Source organism: Centropristis striata, chromosome 3 (genome assembly GCF_030273125.1).
Source record: "Centropristis striata isolate RG_2023a ecotype Rhode Island chromosome 3, C.striata_1.0, whole genome shotgun sequence".
Classification (NCBI taxonomy): domain Eukaryota; kingdom Metazoa; phylum Chordata; class Actinopteri; order Perciformes; family Serranidae; genus Centropristis; species Centropristis striata.
In genome coordinates this window covers 4,322,369-4,342,368 of record NC_081519.1, presented here as the reverse complement: position 1 = coordinate 4,342,368, position 20,000 = coordinate 4,322,369, and the positions used below count along the sequence as shown (strand labels likewise).

At 35.2% G+C, this 20,000-nt stretch overlaps 1 protein-coding gene across 1 annotated transcript in view; it reads left to right on the top strand.

The window, feature by feature from the left end:
• ptprt (protein tyrosine phosphatase receptor type T) overlaps positions 1 to 20,000 on the top strand; it is a 555,356-nt gene that overhangs the window by 80,975 nt on the left and 454,381 nt on the right. The window contains exon 2 of the mRNA XM_059329753.1: positions 2,579 to 2,704. Coding sequence (XP_059185736.1) covers positions 2,579 to 2,704 — 126 coding nt within the window. The remainder of the gene's footprint in view (positions 1 to 2,578; positions 2,705 to 20,000) is intronic.

The window sequence follows — 20,000 nt, the reverse complement described above, 5'->3', positions numbered from 1 at the left end:
TCAATTGGACATGGAAACTTCTGCTCAACCTGGCTTTTTATCACTGTTAATAACTGTTCTAACTAATCTAAGTGGACAGCTACTACCAGTTACAACCAAATATCATATATGCAAACATACAAAATATGAATTTAGAAAAGGTTTCATACCAATAACATTTACTTTTGTGAACCATGTTTCTGTTTTATACGTCAACTCAACAAGTCGTGAACCAACATTTTAGTCGATTTCCAGAGTTTTACTTTGAGGAGGCATACATTTGATGTCACAAACTATTTTTTCTGATTATTCTGGCACCACATTAATGCTACAAAAGAATCTGGGTAATTTGATTCATGATCAATAATGTCTACAGCAAGTTTCATGGTTATCTATCCAGTAGTAGTTGTTATATTTCAGTCTGGACGAATGGCTGTTCTACATTTTTGTCCAAATAATGGTCAGATTGGTCTATATTTGCATCTGCTTCTGCACGTTTCTAGTGTTTTCTCTTATCTTCTTGTATCTTAAGAGCTTAAAATGACTGTGCAGTAACAAGCGAGTCACAGCTGAAGTCAAAAAGACAAAGTTTTCGTGTTGTTTTGATGAGGTTTAAAGTGACAGACGTGCTCTCAGGAGATGACAGCAACAAAGAGGCGGATCAAATAAAAAAAAAGAAGAAAAGTAAAGCATTAAGTGATGTCATGAATAAAGCAATGACTTTCCCCATTTCAAATGCTTCAAAACAAATTAAAATGGTTGTGTGTCAAAGCATATGTCTAATTAGCAGAGCGCGGCTGTGTGTGTGTGTGTGTGTGTGCGTAGCGCTCCGGGCTAGCAGAGAAGGCTAATGCGCTGGAAAATGTGTCTTATCCGGGCCATGAAATAACGATGAGACTCTGTGACTTAATCATGTTGACACATAAAGCTTTCTCTTCATCTTGCTCTCTCATACTCTCTCTGTTTTCCTTTTTTCTTCTTCTTCTTCTCTTCTTCTTCTTCTTCTCTTCTTCTCCTCTCTGATAAACAGTGACAGTGTCAGTCTTGCACTGGCTCACTTCATGCTGATGACTTAATTAGCGTAACCGTGGTAACAATACCAGAGCGGCTCATTAAAGCTTTCCAAAAACAAGAAACTTCATAGAAATTAAAACCTTGTTGAAGTGATTAAAGCATGTGCTTAAAAAAAAACCTCCACAAAGGTGTAGAACGGCATCACTGATATGATGAATAATGTTTTAAAGACCTTGATTATAATAAAACCTGTTCTTTAATTGTTTTTTATGCACTCCATCAGCATGCAGTGTACTTGCACCCTGTAATTTAGTTTCTTTGTTGCAGTTTTAATTGGTTCTGCTGCTGTTTGACTTTGCTATATTGAATTCAGATAACATATCGACACACAAGAGAGCCAACAGGAAGCGATGCATGCAGGCTGGATGTGATGTGCACATTGCATGTAATGTGAAAGAACAGTTGATGGAAGATGTATGACAGGAGAGAGAGCTGTTCACTGTCTTCTTCTGGATCTTTGCATATCTGTGTATGTGGAAGTTCGAGTTACCAGACAGCCTTGAAGCCACACTGTAAAACCAACTTGTTGTTTCAACTAAAATACTTGAGTGTCGATGCTGCGAAAAATTTTTATGTCAAGACAAAGAAGACAATGGAGTCCGTCAAATTAATCTTGCTATTTGACTCAATATTTTAAGTTAAAATGACTTTTTGCACAAATCTTTGTTGTATTGAAAAGGAAAAATGAGTTATGATAACAAACAAGCAACATTGGGTTTTACAGTGCAGGGGCTGTTTGGGGAGGCCAGAAAAATACATATATTTTTTAAGTTTTTTAACCCTTTATCGGGCGAAGAACTATATTTGGTAACTTCAGTGGATATCAAAATGAGTTCCCCATGTTTCTCTGTTTGGTCGTAGAACCACATGGATTTCTTCCAGTTAATCAGCAAAAATCAGGCTACATCTCAGACGGTGACACCATGACATCTGACCAATCAGTATGATAATAATATAATAATATTAACTGTATTGACCTGGACCTCCAATGTAAAAATGAAATATTGACGAAAAAAATCGTAAAGAAACAGTCGTACAAACAGAGTTATTCTTCACTGACTTTGCAAATTCACTAGATTAAAGTGGCAAATCCACAAGAAAAAAAGTTGCAGATTTAAGAGATTTACACGTAAAGATTATACTTAATGTGATCAAAATAAGAAGATTCTATCTCAAACATTTTTATATTAAAGTTACTTAAACAACTGCCTCAAAATCAAGGACGCATTTATATTAAATACATTTTATCAAATATATTAAGTAAAATAAAATGACTACAGAATAATTTATTACAGTGCATGACACCCATGGCAGACCAATAGTAAAGGTTTTGATGACTATATTTATTTTAAGCAGGAAATAAACCAGCAAAACCTTAAGTGTTTTATTACCCGAATCCACCTGAGAAATATTTTCTAAACCAGCTTATATATGAGGATTCACTCCAAATAAATCATCACATCTTATCACCCCGTCAGTGAAAAGTCTCTAAATATCCTGCATGTTGTTGTGTCTCTGTGTCCAGGTGGCTGCACGTTTGAGGAGTCCTACAGCAGCTGTGGGTACAGCGTTTCTCTGGGAACCAATGGATTTACCTGGGAACAAGTCAACTCCTGGGAGAAACCCACCATGGACCCCGCCCTGCCCACAGGTAGGAGTCTCTCTGTGTTTCTGTTCAGGCTCTATGTGTTCTACACATCATGCATACAGAAAACCGTATTTATGACCTATCAGCTGTATATGGTAGGCAAGGACACATTGTTAAATGTTAAATCTAACTTATTCTGTAGTCATTTCATTTGACTTAATATATTTGATTAAATGTATTAAATTTAAATGCGTCCTTGATTTTGAGGCAGTTGTTTAAGTAACTTTAATATAAAAATGTTTGAGATAGAATCTTCTTATTCTGATCACATTAAATATAATCTTTATGTGTATTTAATTCTAAATCAAGAGAATTTTGAATTAATCCAACACAAAATAATTAGTTCGTTTTTAATTGACAGTCACTTCCTGTTAAGTTGTTATTAACTCAACTTGTAACTTAGTTAGATTTAATTAATAATATTGCGTGCAATCTGTTGCCTCAGTTTTATTGAGTAGCTATTGTTTATCTTTTTTTACAGTGTAAGTTACAAGTTGAGTTAAGCAACATTGTACCATTGAAAATGAATAAATAGTCTAAAGCCTGATTTCCACCGGGCGCGTTACTGCAGCGTAACGTCAGCGTCGCGTATGACGTTGCAAATAGGTAACACTCTAATCAATGAGAGCATTTCCACCGGGCGCGCTGCGTAACGTTACAGCAGCGTCACGTCAGCGTCTCTACGCGAGCATTAGGTAGGACTTCTATTTCTCCACGAGACGCTGCCAAACCGCGTGAATCTCAACAGAGCAGATCGCACCAGACAGGAAGTCCGACTCAGAATCAGCGTAAAACACTTCCGCCCTTTCAAAATAAAACACAATACGCAGTTCATGCAGCCTAAAACTACTTCACATCAACATTATGTTATGACCGGGGCACCAGATCAGCAATCAATCAATCAATCAATCAATCAATCAATCAATCAATCAAAGGGTCTCAGACGATCGGCCACACGGACGACAAGAGACTGATTGTTGAAGTGGAACATCATACAATCATTTATGACATAACATATTGTTTTTATAAGGATAGATGGTCAGATCAACATATCTTTCACCTCAGAGAAGCAAAGTAAGTTGGTTTTTGTTGTTGTTGTTTACTTTATACACACAGTTTATCCATAGACTGTATAAATAGAGTTTAGAGTTTATCACGGGATCTTGCGGTCTCCCGTATGGTCAGGATTATCGCGTGATCTCGTTGATCAGTAAGTGTATGAAACTATCAAAAATTAAAGTTTACTCACCTATCAGTAGGAATTAGTTTTTTTCCAGATGGAAAAGGGTCAGGAAATTACAATTTGAGTGATTTTTTGTGGTGCAAAATGGCAAAGCTGTTTCCTTTGTAAAAGTCTGCAAAAGAGGGTTTCAATATGGCCTCCTGGAGATCATGTGACAAATTAAAGCTTTGCTATTGGTTCCCTATATTCTTCCCTCTTTTTTAAAGTATCGCATCACAAAATGGGTATGTTTCCTGAGGGCAACACCGTACCATAGAGGGTTAATACATTTAATCAAATATATTAAGTAAAATCAAATGACTACAGAATAATTTATAACAGTAGGTCCGATTCCCAACGTTAGAACAATCTATTCAGATTTTGCAGGTTGATAACGATGCACATATCTCTAGAAAGAAGCTGCGAACATTCAGCTCTTTTTCCACCATAAATGAAGACAATCCCTCCATAATAAAAGTTGCAAACGTGATATATTGAGAGTGTTGTGATGTAAAGTTTTAAATGCCTGAGAGCAGAAGGTTAAAGTCTCTCCGTCTGTCCGTCTGAGCGGCAGCAGACTGATGAAAGTGTTCAGACAGATCGTGACGTGACCCAGCTGGCTCTCTCTCCGCCTGTCAAACGCCAAAATGGCAATCAGACGCCCGTCTACCCGTCTCCTTCTCTCACACACTTCTGACCTTTGGCTCTCTCCCCCTCGCCCACTTTCTCACTTCCTAACTCACACACTACTCTCTCTCTTTCTCTCTTTCACACTTTCCTGTCTCTTGCGTTGCTCTCCAGTCACTTTCTCTTCCCTCTCTTAACTCACTTGTTTGACTGACATGAGTGTTTATCAGAAACTCAATTTTCAAAGCAGAGTTAACATTCACATGGCAGCGAGGGCAACCACTTTATTTCTTGATTTCTTTATTTCTTGATTATGCCTTTGCTGTTCTGAGGGTTTAATGAAGACAGGGAATGGTTTATTTGGTGTCTGGTTGGGTTTTTTTGACTGTGATTTTTTTTTTTTTTGTCTTTATTGACAATTAAGGAACATTATAATCATGAGGTCAGACAAAAAGGGATTTCAAGAAACAAATGTCATGAAACAAAGAACTAATCGGGAGAAATAGTAGTAAAAAATAATAATGATTTTAAAAATAATTTTGTTTTTGTAGTTATTTTGTTTCTTTTTTGGTCATTTTTTGTCCTTTTTTAGTCCCTTTGTGTCTTTTATTGGTCATTTTGTGTCTTTTTAGTCATTTTGTGTCTTTTTAGTCATTTTGTGTCTTTTTTTGGTCATTTTGTGTCTTCTGTGGTTTTTTTTTGGGTCATTCTGTCCTTTTTTTTGTCATTTTGTGTCTTTCTTTGGGCATTTTGTTTCTTTTTAGTCATTTTGTGTCTTTTTTTGGTCATTTTGTGTCTTTTTTTAATCATTTTGTGTCTTTTTTTGGTCCTTTAGTCCAACATAAAATGTGATTTTGAATCTTTTTTTTACTTCCAAAACACTATCATGCTCGATAAGAATTTGAAAAACCACTTTATTTCTTGATTGAGTCTTGATTATGCCTTTGCTGTTCTGAGGGTTTGATGAAGACAGGAAATGGTTTATTTGGTGCCTGATTGCGGCTTTTTCTGCCTTTTTGCTGCAGATTGTAATGTGACTGTGGTCAGATAATGTGTCAGGGATCGGACTTTAATTTTTTTATTTTTTTTTTGTCTTAATTGACAATTAAGGAACATTACAATCAAGAAACAAATGTCATGAAACAAAGAACCAATGAGGACAAAATAGCAGTAAAAAACAATAATAAAAAAATAATAATCAAAAAAAGATACATACATTGGTCACGCAGAGAATACAAAATACATAAAGTCTGTACATTGCATGATAATGATGAAAAATCATATAGTTATTAGATATTAAGGTTATACATTCATCAGGCTGTCATAATATTAAAGAAATTGTTAATTTTTTTTGTTTTTTACTATTCTGAGAGACTTAAGAAGATAGTTGAATTAGAGTTCAGAGATAAGTAGAAACACCTTAAACTTTGGCTTCTCTGTGTTTGCATATAAAGAACTTACAAGAGAGAATTAAGAAATTGGTAACAAATTCAACAGTTTTTTTACAATGAGTAAAATACCAAAGAGCATCTTATTTTGGTGAGATTGGAGTGTGGATGCTCTGAGACAGAGCAGGCTTGTGTTGTGATGTAATAAACTCCAGTGCTGCTGCCAGGAGGACAGCTGTGAGTGTTAATGGCCACAACAAGGACCTCTGAGCCTCCAATTAACGTTTCACAGAGCTGATGTTTCACTCAGCTGCAGGAACAAATGTCTGCTTTGCTGACAGTTTTGTCAAAGGAAGGAAGAAGACGCTAATTGGTTACATGTTTTTCTCCCTGTGGCTCATAAAAACTAATTCAAGTAAAAAAAATCCTAGCAAAAAAAAGGACCCCTGCCAAAAAAACGGTAAAATGTCTTGCAGCAAAACTTGCCAAACAATCACAGTAAACAACTACAATTTATTTTACGGATAGTTTCTTAAAAATGCAGAAAATATCTTTTTTTCACACTATTTTTTTAAGTGTGACTATTGTTTTTTTTACCAATCTAAAAATGTTTTTTGTAATTATTATAATTACAATGTTTTTGTTATTATTTTAGTTAAATTAAATTTAAAGTTTTACCTTAAAAATTTGTTTATTTAATTTCACACTCATTTTTTTTACAATATGTGTATTTTTTGTGTTTTATTATTATTATTTCTATACAAAGAATTCAATGTAATTTTACATTCCAGACCGTTGTTTTTGGATTATAGTGTAAAAAAAAAGAAAGAAGAAGAAATCTATAATGTCCCATGATATTCATTTAGAGATTTGAACTTCCATTGTATGGTTAATAATATAATATAATATAATATAATATAATATAATATAATATAATATAATATAATATAATATAAAACAATATAATATAAAATAATATAATATAAAATAAGATAACATAATAAAATATAATATAATATAATATAATATAATATAATATAATATAACATGATATAATATTATATAATATTATATAATAATAATTTTGCACCGAAAACAAGAAAAAACCTGTAAAATAATATAGTAAATTCCTGGAAAATAATCTCAGCAGGAGAAAGTGAAAAAAATGAGGAGACAGACAAGAGAGTGACAGACAATTTGTTCTTGTCGGGCATTATCAGGTCTGTAGCGGTCAGAGCAGCCAGCAGTCGATAAGTCGGCCATGATGAGCTCGGCTTATAGGATGGCGTGATGGCGATCGCCCCCGACAACCAGCGATGGATGAGACAGATAACTGACATGAGACAGACAGACGGAGAGAATCATGGCCGCTCACTCGTATCAGATCTCAGATCTCAGTGTGAGCAGAGCTCGGCTGACAGATCTCTCTCTGCACCACTTCTGACATGTCAGACACAGTGATGGGCAGAAAGAGAGAGGAAGATGATGATGATGATGATGATGATGATGATGATGAATGAGAGCAATAATTGACACGACTCAGCGATAATGTATGATGGAGAGAGAAGAAGAAGGGAGCGAGCAGGATCAGCAGGGTGCAAAGTGAGAGTGGCTTTTTTTTTTCATTTAAAGATTTTTATTGAAAAAGGTTGCACGTACAAACAATTATATATAGAACAGCAGACAAGTGCTCCAATATATATGTATCATGACAAATAAGTAGGGCCGGGACTTTAACGCGTTAATTAAGATTAATTAATTACACAAAAATTAACGCGTTAAAAAAATTGACGCATTTTAATCACACACTAGATGTTTTTATTATTGTCTCTGCACCTTAATTTCTTAATAATGTACTTTATTACCTGTCTTTTTTAATCTACTGCTGATTTTAAATTAGTTTTCTCTTAGTCTTTTTGTTTGTTTGTTTGCAGTTTTAGATTTCTGTATGAAAAGCGCTTTACAAATAAAATGTATTATTATTATTATTACTTATTTTTACACCACGGAACGTTTCTCACTGGATGAGTTTCAGGCCCTTTTACTTAAAAAAATATATATATATTTTTGTTGCTTAACCTCCTGAGACCCGAGCTTTTGTTTGGTATGTATTGTTAGTTTCTCCTAGATATTTTGGATTTGTAGGACCTGATAAGTACAAAAACTAAGCATTATCTTTGAACAGGAAGTAGTTTTTGAAAAAAAAACAATGGGTTAATTTTACTGTATAACACAATTAATTCACCAGTTTATAAAACGTTTTATTTCCTTACGTTTACACCTTCTCTTTGGAAGAACGATAGTCAAAGTCTATTCGTCCTTAAACGAGTACTTCCTGATTAGCAGAGTCGTAGCTTGTTGCTATTGCTAAAAATAGTCAAACTTGCACAGAATATCAAACTGCAAACCTTATTAAGCACAAATAAACAAGTTTTAACCATAAAATGAGATCAGGTTTTGTACCTGGTCCACTTTCCTCGGGGGATAAGCTGTTGATTGACTTAACCAAGAAGCTGCCATCTGATTTTTACACTGATTGATGTATTGTGCTTTTCCAAGAGTGTGTACTACTGAGGACAACTTGTTATAGTTAAGAAGAATTAAGTATAAGGTCCACACAGGGCCACAGGAGGTTATCGCATTAATTAAGATTAATTAATTACACAAAAATGTACGCGTTAAAAAAATTGACGCATTTTAATCGCACTTATTTTTGCACCACGGAACGTTTCTCACTGGATGAGTTTCAGGCCCTTTTACTTTAAAAAAAAAAATGTTTTGTTGCTTAAGCTGATGTATTCAGTCATTATTCAATGGTATACTAAAGATCCATGTGAAAAAAATGACTTCTCACTGTTCTCAGGTCAAATATTTGTATATATATATATACACATATATATATATATATATATATATATATATATATATATATATCTTTATTTTGAGTTTTGTCATGTTTCAGATGTTTGGTACAGCACATACACTTCCACAGCAGCAAATAAGCCTCTTGCTGCTTTTGTCTCTTTGCTTTCATTATCAACACAGTCATCATATAATAATCCTCTTCCTCGCCTCACCTCCAGAATATTGATGCGGTTGATACGATTGTCACAGAGCGTAACCCTCAGCTGACAGCTTGTAGAGCTGACCCCATTGGATTGGCACCACACTGAAAAAACCCTTAGTAAATATATTATACATACATATACACTGCAAAACAGCCAACTTGTATTTTTTGGCCTAAAACAGTGATTTCAGTTGGTAAAACTTGGAAATATAAATGATTGACATTTAGGGCAATAATGTAAGTTAGCACAACAAAGGAAGCCAGTTGTCTGCTCAAAAACAAGTTGGTGAGTTGTTGTTACTTATATCTTTAAGTTGGGGTTCACAACAAGGGACAATAGTTCTGCTAACTCTTATTTCTTTGTTGTGAAATGCAGGAAAGCGGTGAAATTCATTAGCAAAATCGGCTAACTGATGCTAGCGGCTAACTGATGCTAGTGGTGCTGCTTGTTACAGCTACATGAGTAGCCATTAGCGTATCGATGCTAACTCAAAATTGACATTTCATAGCGGCATTACAATCGTGCCAATTCAGCACATTGCAGAAGTTAGCAGAAGTAAAGATTAAAAGTTATTACAATGTAAAATTATAAGTTAGTACAATTTACAGTTGAGTTGACAAAAATCTCAATTCAGAGTTGAGCAAACTCAATAACAAAACTTAAAATATTTAGTTTAATTGTCCAACTTAAAATTTTATCAGTTTGTTTCCTTGAAATTTTGAGTTCACTCAACTTTTCTTTTTTTGCAGTGTATTATTTAAGCATATTTTAATAGAAATTATGTGTTATTTAACTCCGCTTATAAAATACATGTAATTTCAACATATATTGTGACAATGAATTATGACAATCTTATTTAATTTCATTAAATGAAGCTCAAAAAAATTAAGTTCATCCAAATTTCAACTTTTTTTGTCAGTTTAGACTGTTTATTCCATCCTTATGATTCTGGTTGACAGAATCTGAGCAGTGTGTTTCTGCTTTCTTGTGTTATGTATTGTTTGTATCATATTAAAGTTGGTGGTGTACACATCTTGTGGTTCTCTGTCATGTATGATAGCTAAAAAATATTTAATTAGAATCAATTTAATAAAACAAAGGTACAATTTAAACATTTTAATTGATTTGAAAGAGCACAATATATTTAAAAAAACATACACAATTTATTTAAGTTAATTTAAAGTGGGTTTAATTTGATTTATTAAAAAAATTTGAGTAAAATGAACTCAAAATAATTGAGAAAGAATTACATAATATGATTTTTTTTTAATTTACTTAAAATGTATAAGCCCAGTCAACATAATAAAAATATCTAGATTCAGATAAAATGATTTTGTGCAACCACTGGTCATAATAAAATTATGTTCATTCAACAAAACATTTTTTTGAGTGCAGCTCTCTCTCTCTCTCTGTCTCTTGACCTCCACTTAGACATGGTTGTCATATAATCCATAGTCCTGACAGTTCAGGGTTCGGCCTGATTGGATTGGACGGAGCGCTTCGTTAACTCTTCTTCTCTCATCATCTTTTTCTATTGACGTGGAACAACATAATCCACAGCCATGACAATTTAGAGATGTGACAAGATTGGATAGGCATGAGTATTTTTATCTCTCATCTCCTGCATAAAGTCATAATAATGTTCACAGTCTGATATTTGAGAGTTCTTACATTGGATGCTAAAGGCTATTTAAATGTAGCCTGGGTGTACCCATGGTGTCCATGGCCGATTCTTAGCCCTGCTTTTAGTATCCAATCAGAGAACGGGGAGGGACGGCGAGACGATGACGCGTTCTATTGGACAGACGGAAGCTTGTAGTTTTCTTACAGATCCAACATGGCTGCCGCAGACGCCAAGCTCTCTTTGGATCTAGCTGTAGACAGTGTTCTAGATAGTTTAGAGCCAAAGTTGATCTTAAAAGAAGAACAACGTTTGACTTTACACTCCTTTATCACCACCAAAAAGGATGTTTTAGCCTTGCTTGGCACTGGAAAACCAATGACAGCTTAAAAATTAATCCAAAAATACTTATTTCGAGCAATTGTGGCTTGAAAAGCCAGACTGTAGTCACATTAAAATAAGACAGCAAGACTTGAAACATTTTTCCTCATTTCAGTATCTGTGGGTAGATACTGGTGGTAGAAAATGCTTTTGAAATATAATTTAAAACTGGAACCAATGTTTTATTTTAAAAGAAGAACATTTGGCTTAACACTCCTTTATCACCACCAAAAAGGATGTTTTAGCCTTGCTGAGAAAGAGGATTTGACAAAAGCCTAATCTACCAACTAGCCCTGTTAGCGGCTAAGCTAACGGGGTTCAGCGAGACCCCGGTCGTTGTGGTTGTGGACTCTGCGGCAACTATCACTCCTAATAATGCTAACCTCTCTGATATGCTCCTTGTTATTTTGGAAATATATACGTCTGAAGAGTGTGCATATGTGGAGTGTCCTTCTTCCTTCATATATATTTTGCACAAACAGCAATAATCGTTCGGTGCCATCGTGTAAACATCAGTCGTCTTCTGTTTCTGTACATACGTCATCTGGTATAACTGATAGGATTGGCTAAGAGCTACGTACTGACGCTATGATAGACATTAGTGCCCAATAAACGGCTCTGGAGGATCATAAACCACTCTATATCTCATTTGTGGTATAGTCTGGTGTTAGCCAGGCTAATTTAAATGCATACATTTAATGTTGAAGGAGAAATCAGAAAAGAAAAAACCTTCCATGATAATTATAAAGATTGTTATGTTTGTAATGTCGGCTAACGGTCATATTTGCGAATAACTTGGAAATGGTCACCCACTCATAAATGCACATCTCTTAGCTGAGCTCTGGCTGTTTTTTTTTTTTTTTTTTTTTTTTAAACCCAACAATAAACATGAGCTGAGAGAAAATGCCACCACAGTACATTTATTTTACTGTCAAACTTTTTGCAAAACCTGCAAATCGCCAAAACAAAAAGAGAGGCTTTTCTTTTATTCCCTGCCCGGCCCGACACACACACACACACACACACACACACACACACACACACACACACACACACACACACACACACACACACACACAAACACACACACACCTCTTATTGCCTCCAAACCCCAGGCTGAGGGAGACAAACTCACACGAGCAGCGAACATCAAACATCAAAGCCAGTCGATGTTTTGAGCATCCATCAACACGACCACGATCTAAAACGGGAAAAATGATCAGAGAGAGCGAGAGAGAGAGAGAGAGAGAGAGAGAGAGAGAGAGAGAGAGAGAGGGAGGGAGGGGAGTGAAGATAGACAGACAGAACAAATACACAGAGGGAGAGAAAGGCAGAGGATGATTGAGAGAAATGTGTTAATAAATGAAAATAGAGAGAAATCAACACCCGTGTATACGTCAGCATCATCAGCATATAAACGACTAATCAAAGAAAAGTCTTTGAATTGATGTGTGTGTTGATGTGTGTCATTTATACACTGACAAATTGAAAAAAGACTTTGTGCATTACAAGAAAAAATGAGATAAGATAACATCTTTGTGTGGAGATATCTTATTTATGAAATGTGGAGAAATAATCACATTTCGAGAGAGTTTGGAGATTCTCTCTTTTTTTAGCAAAGGTTTTCACATGATTTTACTTTTTTTGCAGAGATTTTTCTAATCTAGTTTTGTGCATTTAGCATTTGTATTGCAATCTTTTGTGTTGACTGTTTGTTTTTTGGGTTCGGGTTATTTCTTTGTGTTTTTGATGTGTGTTTTTTGTAATTTTTTGTGTTTTTTACGTGTGTTTTGTGTAATTTTTATTATGTTTTGAGTGTGTTTGTATGTGTTTTTTGTCATTTTGTGTGTGTTTTTGGTTTGCTTTTCATGTTTTATGTGTTTTTGTGTGTTTTTTTGTAATTATTTGTGTTTTTTGGGGGGGGGGGTTTGTGTTCAAAATGTTGAGTAAGTCAAAATGAAAAAAATAATCAGGTCATATATGTGAAGTTGTGCTGAAAACAAAAAATCTTTACCATGACGTTATGGTATCATTAAGTACAGGCAGAATGAAAAGGAGTCAAAAACCGACAAAATAGCCCCAAACTCCAAAGTTTTAAGTAATGTGAATGCTTAGACTTCTAAGGATTAAAAAGATGGAGGTATAAGGACAGACGAGTGACTTCGAGGAATATCGATGGCGTGAAAGTGCGATAATGCTTAACGGGAGGCACAAGAAGACTGAGAGATCGCCTATACACGCTGCAGAATACAAAGAAAGACTTCACACAGCCATTTAAATGGAAGAAAGACATGATGGGGGCCGACAGAAAAGCATCCAGAAAGATAAACGAAGGAGACATAAAATGTGAAAGAAACCGTGAAAAAAAAAAAAAAAAAAGACGTCAAGGACAGAGACAAACTCACAGAGTGACACAAAGGCTGAGAGAGTTTCCTTTAATGACTCTTACCTACTTTTGTTACCAGTCGAAGAGGCAATTTCCTGGACAGACAAGTGAAAATACGTAATGTCTGAGAAGTAAAAGTTAAAGCTGTGGTGGTGTTGGAGAAGGTCATTAGTGTTTGACCACAGAAAGATGTCCTCCTACACTTTCACACAGCAGCTTCAACTTCACATTGGAGTTGTTTTTAGAGACATGATGTCCAATTTGCTGGTAATGAAAGTTGGCCAGCACTGATCAACAGGGGTCTCAAACTCAAATTACCTGGGGGCCGCTGGAGGCAGTAACAAAATGACCAAAAAAAGACACAAAATGACCAAAAAAGACACAAAATGACCAAAAATGACAGAAAAAACTAAATTACTTAAAAAAAAGACGAAAAAAAGGCCAAAAAGAAACAAAATGACAGAAAAAAACAAAATGACTTAAAAAAAGACACAAAATGACAGAAAAAAGACACAAAATGACAGAAAAAACTGAATTACTTAAAACAGACACAAAATGCCCAAAAAAAGACACAAAATTACAAAAAAAATACATAAAATGACCAAAAAAGACACAATTACAAAAAAAAAGACATAAAATTACAAAAAAGGACACAAAATCACATTCTAATGCTACTATTCCATCATATACACTTATTACACGCTTATCATTGCACATTTTAAGAATTATTTTAGGCATCTTATTTTAACAGTCTTCTTGTAAATTATGTGGTAGATTCTGTTAACACACTGCGCTCTTATTTTGAAAGCTGCATGCGTTTAGCGACAGGAAGTTATTCAAAACAGTAAGTCACAGTTTAGTGTGATTAGTAAGGAAGTAAACAACTTTAATTGTTAGCTAATGTTAGCTTCACATTGAGGTTGTTTTTAGAGACATGATGTCCAATTTGCTGGTGATTAAAGTTGCCAGCACTGATCAACACGCAGCACCAGCTCCACATTTTACTCTTTGACCTTTTTCATGGGAAGCTGTTCGGCTGTGGGCTACTCACCCTGCTTGTATGTTTCCACGCCGACCGAGCAAACGCACCTCTGACCCACCGAGCTGGTTCCCCCCGGCAACCGGAGAAGTTTACACACAGTTTAGATTTCATCATGAGACTGTGGGGGAACAGATTCCACTGGTGCATGGTGTGCAACTTAAAAACATTAACCAAAAACTATTCTGCCCTGTAAAGCTTAACCGTTAATAGGGCACTCATTGAAATACTTGCAAATTCCAAATTTCAACCCTAGAGAATATTGGAGGATATTACATACAGCAAGAATGTGTAAAAAAAACCCAAAACATACGGACCCGAGGGAGGGGGGTCATATTTTGAGAAAAAAATTCACGAGATTAAAGTGGCAAATCTGCAAAGTTGTTTTTTCCCCACTTTTTTTCGCGTAAATCTGTGCCTTTTTTTTTATTGTAGATTTGCCACTTTAATCTAGTTAATTTGCAACTTTTTTCTTGAAATTTGCCTCCGACCACAAAATGATCAAAAAAGACACAAAATGACCAAAAAAAGGAAACAAAATGACCAAAAAAGACACAAAATGCAAATCTACAATAAAAAAATTGAGATTTATGAGATTTAAAGTGGTGAATCTGCGAGAAAAAAAAGTTGTTTTTTCCCCACTTTTTTTCTCGTAAATCTGCAACTTTTTTTCTTGTAGATTTGCCACTTTAATCTAGTAAATTTGCAACTTTTTTCTCTAAATATGACTATTATTTTTATTCATACTTGGCCCTTTTACGCCTTCATAGTCAAGTTCTCCTGGTACAAGTCACTGAAGAATAACTCTGTTTGTACGACTGTTTCTTGCAGATTTGTTTTCTAAATGTTTCATTTTTACATTGGAGGTCCAGGTCAATAAAGTGAATATTATGATATTATTATCATACTGATTGGTAGCCTGATCTTTGCTGATTATCTGGAAGAAATAGACCTCACAGAGAGACATGGAGATGGACATGAAGTTACCAAATATGGTTCTTCCCCCAAAAAAGGGTTAACTGCAGTAACTACACTGTAAAAAAAAAAAAAATCTGTTGCTTTACAGAAAGAAAATGGCAGCTGTGGTTACCAGAATAATTCTGCAAAAAATACAGTACAAAAATCAAGGTGGCGTAAAATGTGTAAAATATGAGTCGTATTTTGCTGTAAAAACACCCATATATTGTCGTTTTTGTCTCCAAACAGCAGCCATTACTAGATAACAGAAACCAACTGTTAAGATAGTTGGAGTACAAAAAAAATATATCGTCTTAATTGCTGTTTTGCCACTTAAAAAGCTTCTATTGTTTGACTGTTTGTGCTGTAACACACACAGAGAGCTGCAGGAGGAGATGTGAAATGCTTTTAATGTCACAGACGGAGAGAGATGAGAGATAGAAGGCTCAGCTGGGAGCAGACACAGACTTAATTCTGTCTCAGGGGAGTAATCACAGAGGAATAGATACCTTTCCTTCTCATTTCTTTGAGGCTCTGGCCGTCACGAACAAAAGATCCCATCACCTCAGACTCTCTCTGTGTGTGTGTGTGTGTGTGTGTGTGTGTCCTCTAGTGCAGTAGTACCTCATACAAACTCAGTTGATACGACGGATTTTGGACAAATAATGAACAACAACTGAAACATCTCTCTGTCTGTGAATTTATATATTTTTTTCATATTTTATTGTTATTTTTAGTCTAAGTCCTTTGCTATGAATTTAAAGGTCCATTCTGACCTCCAGAGACTCCTTGGAAAGTAACAACTTGATACTTTGGGATTTGTCAGAAAAGACACAGAATTACCCGAAAAAGAATCAAATTGACCACAAAATGACCAAAAAATTGCGTAAAATTAAGCAAAAAAGACAACAAAATGACCACAAAAGAAACAAAATGACTAAAAAAGACACAAAATGACTAAAAAAAGACACAGAATGCCTCCGAAAAAGAAACAAAATGATGAAAAAGACCCAAAATGACAAAAAAGACCCCAAATTACAAAAAGACACAAAATGACAAAAAGACACAAAATGACAAAAAAATTACATAAAATTAAGAAAAAAATGACTCAAATTGAACACAAAATTACAAAAAATGACCAAAAAACGAAAAACAAAATGACCAAAAAAGACACAAATTGATCACAAAATGACCAAAAAGGTAAAAAAAAAAATGACCAAAAAAGACACAAAATGACCAAAAAAGACACAAATTGACCACAAAATGACCACAAAATGACCAAAAAAAGACACAAAATGACAAAAAAAAAGAGAGAGCTGACTTCCAAAATGATTTGTCGACCCCCAGAAATCATCTCGCGACCCCAATTGGGGTCGGGACCCAAAGGTTGAGAATAGCTGCTCTAGTGTTTTCCTTCTATGTGTGTCTACTTTATATACTTGGACCTTTTTATAGTCCTACACCATATAATTATTTGGCTGATATTACCTTTTGTGAGTGTAGTTGTGTAGAGACGGCGTGTTCAGAGTGAAACCTTCTCTCTGCACAACGCCACCACAAAGTCTCCAAAGTTTTTGTGTCTTGGAGCTTTTGAAGTCGCAGGATGACAGAAGAAGATGTTCATTTGTGGTCTGAACAGTGACAGGCAATCTCTTCTTGGAGCCTTTCTGTGAATTAGACGGAGTGGATGAAGATTTAATGATCCCTGAAGGGAAATTGAGCTGCAGAAGCTGAGAGGAGAAAGAGGAGAGGAAGGGAAAATAAAAAGCCTGTTTGAGATAATATGGAGAGTAATTACAAGAGAAGAAAACATTGTATTAAAAATAACAGATACCGATAAAAAAGGTCGTCACTGACAGCTTCGTAATTTACAAGCTTGAAATTAACTATTAACAGTAGCAGGTCTATGAAAGTCAGCAGGCGTAGAAGTATAAAGAAAAACTGTATTAAAGAAGTGGATTGAGCCAGCAAGACGTCACCCATTTAATGATGTTATTATCAAGTATAATGTCACTTCACTTCTGGCTGTCACATTTTTATATAACCAGTGTATCTACAGCAGGGGTCTCAAACTGAAATTACCTGGGGGGCGCTGGAGGCAGTATCAAAATGACCAAAAAAAGACACAAAATGATCCAAAAAATACACAAAATTACTAAAAAGAAGACACAAAATTACTGAAAAAAAGACACAAAATGACTAATAAAAGACACAAAATTACAAGAAAAGACAAAAAATTACCAAATAAAGACACAAAATTACCAAAGAAGACACAAAATGACAGAAAAACAATAAATTACTTAAAAAAGACACAAAATTACTAAAAAGACACAAAATTATTAGAAAAAGACACAAAATTACCAAACAAGACACAAAATTACTCATAAAAGACACACATTTACCAAAAATAGACTTAAAATTACCAAAAAAGACACAAAATAACCAAAAAAAGGAAACAAAATGACCAAAAAAGACACAAAATTACTAATAAAAGACACAAAATGACAAAAAAAAAGACACAAAAATACTAATAAAAGACACAAAATTACTAAAAAAAAGACACAAAATTACTAATAAAGACACAAAATTACTAAAAAAAAGACTGAAAATGACCAAAAAAGACACAAAATTATTAGAAAAAGACACAAAATGACCATCATATACACTGAACTGATTAATCATTGCACATTTACAGATTTATTTTAAAGGAGAATAAGGGTTCTTGTATATTTTACTTAAGGCATCTTATTTTGACTGTCTTCTTGTAAATTATGTGGTAGATTCTGTTAACACACTGCGCTCTTATTTTGAAAGCTGCATGCATTTAGCAACAGGAAGTTATTCAAAACAGTAAGTCACAGTTTAGTGTGATTAAAACAACTTTAACTGTTAGCTAATGTTAGCTTGCGGCTACCAAACGGCATGTGCAACAGTGTGTTTGGACCGTTTGGACCTCTAACCGGCCCGGGCAGGTTGATAGGATTTAGTTCGGCATGCAATCAGCCTTTAAACTGGCTGATAACAACCTACTGGACCTGCAAGCAGGTGGAGCTCGCCCCTATAATACTTGCCCACCTGACTGATAGCAGCGATAGCGGCTGGTAGCGCCCATTCAATCAGCCATCGTGTGTGTGGACGCAGACTGCCTGTGAGGCGTATTTCACACAGTGTGATAGCAATAACAGCTGCATAATGACAGTTGGTGCACATGATCCAAAAAGACACAAAAAGACAAAAAAGACACAAAATGACAAAAAAAAAATACATAAAATAAAGCAAAAAATGACTCAAATTGAACACAAAATTACAAAAAATTACCAAAAAAGGAAAAACAAAATGACCAAAAGAGACACAAAATGACCAAAAAAGGAAACACAATGACCCAAAAAGACACAAAATGACCAAAAAAGACACAAAAATGATCAAAAAAAGACACAAAATGACCAAAAAAGACACAAATTAACCACAAAATGATCAAAAAGACACAAAATGACAAAAAAAAAAAAGAGAGCTGACTCCCAAAATGATCTGTCGACCCCTAGAAATCATCTCCATGCTTGAGAATAGCTGCTCTAGTGTTTTCTTTCTATGTGTGTCTACTTCATGTACTTATTGGACCTTTTTATAGTTCTACACCATATACTTATTTGGCTGATATTAGACGCCGTGTTCAGGGCCAGTGAAACCTTCTCTCTGCACAACGCCACCACAAAGTCTCCAAAGTTTTTCGACTTGTACCCATAAATGCTCCTCACTTTCACTTTTTGGACTATTCCGTCTAGACTTCTACTTGCCCACCTGACTGATAGCAGCGCTAACGGCTGATAGCGCCCATTCAATCAGCCATGGTGTGTGTGGACGCAGACTGCCTCTGAGACCTATTTCACACCGTGTGGTAGCAATAAAAGCTGCATAATGACAGGTGGTGCACATGATCCGGGGGCTTTGAAGGGTCTGAACACTTGCACAGGTGTTGTCAGTTATCCCAGCTGATTAGACCTCTGCACTGGTGGAAGTGAGCCGCAGCCAGACTGGTGATTATGTGTCACTGAAGCTCATGAGATGAAGCGCCACGAACACAGTCGACCTGCAGAGTGAGGCCGACGCCCACTCAGTCCTGAGGAGAGGAGAGGGCCAATCAGGCACCTGGGAGGAGAACACCTGCTGGGTGAATCCATCTAGAAAAGCAAGCTGTGTGTGTGTGTGTGTGTGTGTGTGTGTCTAGAGCATGGAGTCTCAAACTCGCAGCCCACGTTTCACTTGTTTCTATGACGATGTTAACAAAAAGAAAGGCAGCTGCTACCGAAGCGTTTATTATTATTATTATTATTATTATTGTTATTATAATTATCTGCCGTGTTGTTGTTACCGCAATAAGTAGAAATGTTGTGGAATGTCATTTTGTGTCTTTTTTTTTTGGTAACTTTGTGTCTTTTTCTAATAATTTTGTGTATTTTTGGGGTCATTTTGTGTCTTTTTTGGTCATTTTGTGTCTTTTTTTTGGTAATATGTGTGTTTTTGAAATAATTTTGTGTCTTTTTTTGGTCATTTTGTGTCTTTTTTGGTAATGTGTGTCTTTTGTAAATAATTTTGTCTTTTTTTGGTCATTT